Raw genomic sequence first — 2,500 nt, 5'->3', positions numbered from 1 at the left:
GCTCATATCTAATAAATTTCAGTTGCATTCTTTCCACAGGACTAAAGAAATGAATTCATGTCATTCATGTGTACCTTCCATATAAAAGGCATTCCTAGTAAAAACCTCCATGTAAAAATATCTATCTTTATATTATTTCTTTCAAAGAATTGCAAAAAAAAATTGCAACTTGATAAAATGATTTACCATAACAAAGTGAAGAAAAGAACTAGAAAAAAAATTATATGGCACTTACCCAGAAATCTTTAATAATTAAAATCATTTCTGCCTTTCTTGTTCTCATTGGTAACTCTATTTTTTTATTTTTTGCTTGTAACTTGTTGAGGTACTTGAACAATACATCACATGTTATTCGTCGATAAGCAAAAAACCGCCCCAGGTCAGATGTGTTCATCAGGATGATGTCTATTGCCTCTGGAAACATTATTTAGGATAAAGTAGTGATTAAGTTTGTTTCGCATGAAATAAAATGGCATTTTCTCATAAAAATAAAATAAAAGGGATGGAGAAAGAAGAAGAAGGAAGAGAAGGAAAAAGAGGGGGATGGGGGAAGGAAAGTGAATGAGGAAGGGGAAGGAGCAGGAGGAGGAGGAGGAGCAGGAGAGGAGGAGGAGGAAGAAGAAGAAGAAGAAGAAGAAGAAGAAGAAGAAGAAGAAGAAGAAGAAGAAGAAGAAGAAGAAGAAGAGGGAGAAGAAGAAGAAGACAAAGAGGAGGATGGGGGAAGGAAAGTGAATGAAGAAGGATAGGGTTAGGAGGAGGAGGAGGAGGAGGAGGAGGAGGAGGAGGAGGAGGAGGAGGAGGAGGAGGAGGAGGAAGAAGGAGAAGAAGAAGACAAAGAGGAGGATGGGGGAAAGAAAGTGTATGAGGAAGGATAGGGTTAGGAGGAGGAGGAGGAGGAGGAGGAGGAGGAGGAGGAGGAGGAGGAGGAGGAGGAGGAGGAGGAGGAAGAAGAAGAAGGAGAAGAGGAAGAGAAAGAAGAGGAGGAGAAAGAAAAAGAAGAAGAAGAAGAAGAAGAAGACAAAGAGAAGAGGAGGAGGAGGAGGAGGAGGAGGAGGAGGAGGAGGAGGAGGAGGAGGAGGAAGACGAAGAAGACGACGAATGAGAAGGAGGAGGAGGAGGAGGAGGAGGAGGAAAAGGAGGGGGAGAAGAAGAAGAAGAAGAAAGAGGAGGAGGAGGAGGAGGAGGAGGAGGAGGAGGAGGAGGAGGAGAAAGAAGAAGAAGAAGAAAAACAAAAAGAAGAAGAAGGAGGATGAGATAATGATGATGATGAAGGGGAGGAAGAAGAGGAAGAGAAGAAAAAGAAGAAGAGGAGGAGGAAGAAGAGGAAGAGAAGAAGAAAAAAATAAAGATAATAATAATAATAATAATAATAATAATAATAATAATAATAATAATAATAATAATAATAATAATAAGGAGCAGGAGGTAAAGGAGGAGGAGGAGACAGTGTGACAAAAAGGATAAAAATACCTTTCTTCGTAGTCGCTTCAATCTTGCCATTTGTCGAAGCTGATACAATACTGTTCAGGTCATCATAGTCTAGGTCTTGCAAGAGCCCCCGCACTTGAGACGCATGTTTAGATTTAAGAAGCATGATGATCGCAACTGATCACTCCTGAAATGAAGGTTAGTAGATTGTTAAAAAAAAAGAAAAAGAAAATGAAAATGAAAAAAGAAAAACAAAAAATGTGTGTGTGTGTGTGTGTGTGTGTGTGTGTCTGTGTGTGTGTGTGTGTGTGTGTGTGTGTGTGTGTGTGTGTGTGTGTGTGTGTGTGTGTGTGTGTATATATATATATATATAAATATATATATATATATATATATATATATATATAAAATATAGATACATAGAGAACTTAATATTGATATTTTATATTTACATTAGTCAAGACCACCATATAAAAAGAGAAGAGAAAAATAATAATTCCTGTAACATCAGAGCTTTGCAACAGGATGATCGATTGGGTAAGCGATCATCTAGGACAGTGGTTCCCAAACATTTTCATTCAATATATGATAATCTCCAAGGCCATGTTCAGTAGGTACTGTAGGTGAGATAAAATTCAGTTTAATATAATGTAAAAAAAAATTACATTGCTCCATTGCTCCCAGGCTGTTTCACTTGGATTAATTGATGGAAGAGTATGCCCAGACATTCGCTTTGGCTATTTCCAATGGCAAGACCCAAGAACAAGGCAAAATTTAATCTTGCAGATGTTAGAGGCCACAGATGCATGCTGTGGGCTTGACTGAACGGTGAGTGGGTTTTGCACTGACCCTTGGTGTACAAGATTCAGATCCTGTTGAGAAGGGTCAAAGAACTTTATGTCAAGAATCTTGCAGAGGAGGTTGAAGGCAATTTACTAGTCCAACCTTCCAAGCTCGGTGAAAACTGAACTCCAAGCCCTCTTCACAGATGACTGCACTCTGCTCATTGGATGGACGGATCATCTGCTATCAGGTTGAGGTTCATGAATGTTTGGCTGAGTATTTTAAGCAG

At 39.0% G+C, this 2,500-nt stretch overlaps 1 protein-coding gene across 2 annotated transcripts in view; it reads right to left on the bottom strand.

Moving 5' to 3' along the window:
• LOC113818355 (uncharacterized protein C3orf38 homolog) overlaps positions 1 to 2,500 on the bottom strand; it is a gene marked incomplete in the record, with an annotated part of 49,078 nt that overhangs the window by 40,641 nt on the left and 5,937 nt on the right. For both annotated transcript variants that reach the window (XM_070143726.1, XM_070143727.1), the window contains 2 exon segments: positions 236 to 414; positions 1,471 to 1,615. In XM_070143726.1, the coding sequence (XP_069999827.1) occupies positions 236 to 414; positions 1,471 to 1,594 (303 nt within the window).

Source organism: Penaeus vannamei, chromosome 31, assembly GCF_042767895.1.
Source record: "Penaeus vannamei isolate JL-2024 chromosome 31, ASM4276789v1, whole genome shotgun sequence".
NCBI classification, from domain to species: domain Eukaryota; kingdom Metazoa; phylum Arthropoda; class Malacostraca; order Decapoda; family Penaeidae; genus Penaeus; species Penaeus vannamei.
This window is presented reverse-complemented; position numbering and strand designations above follow the sequence as displayed.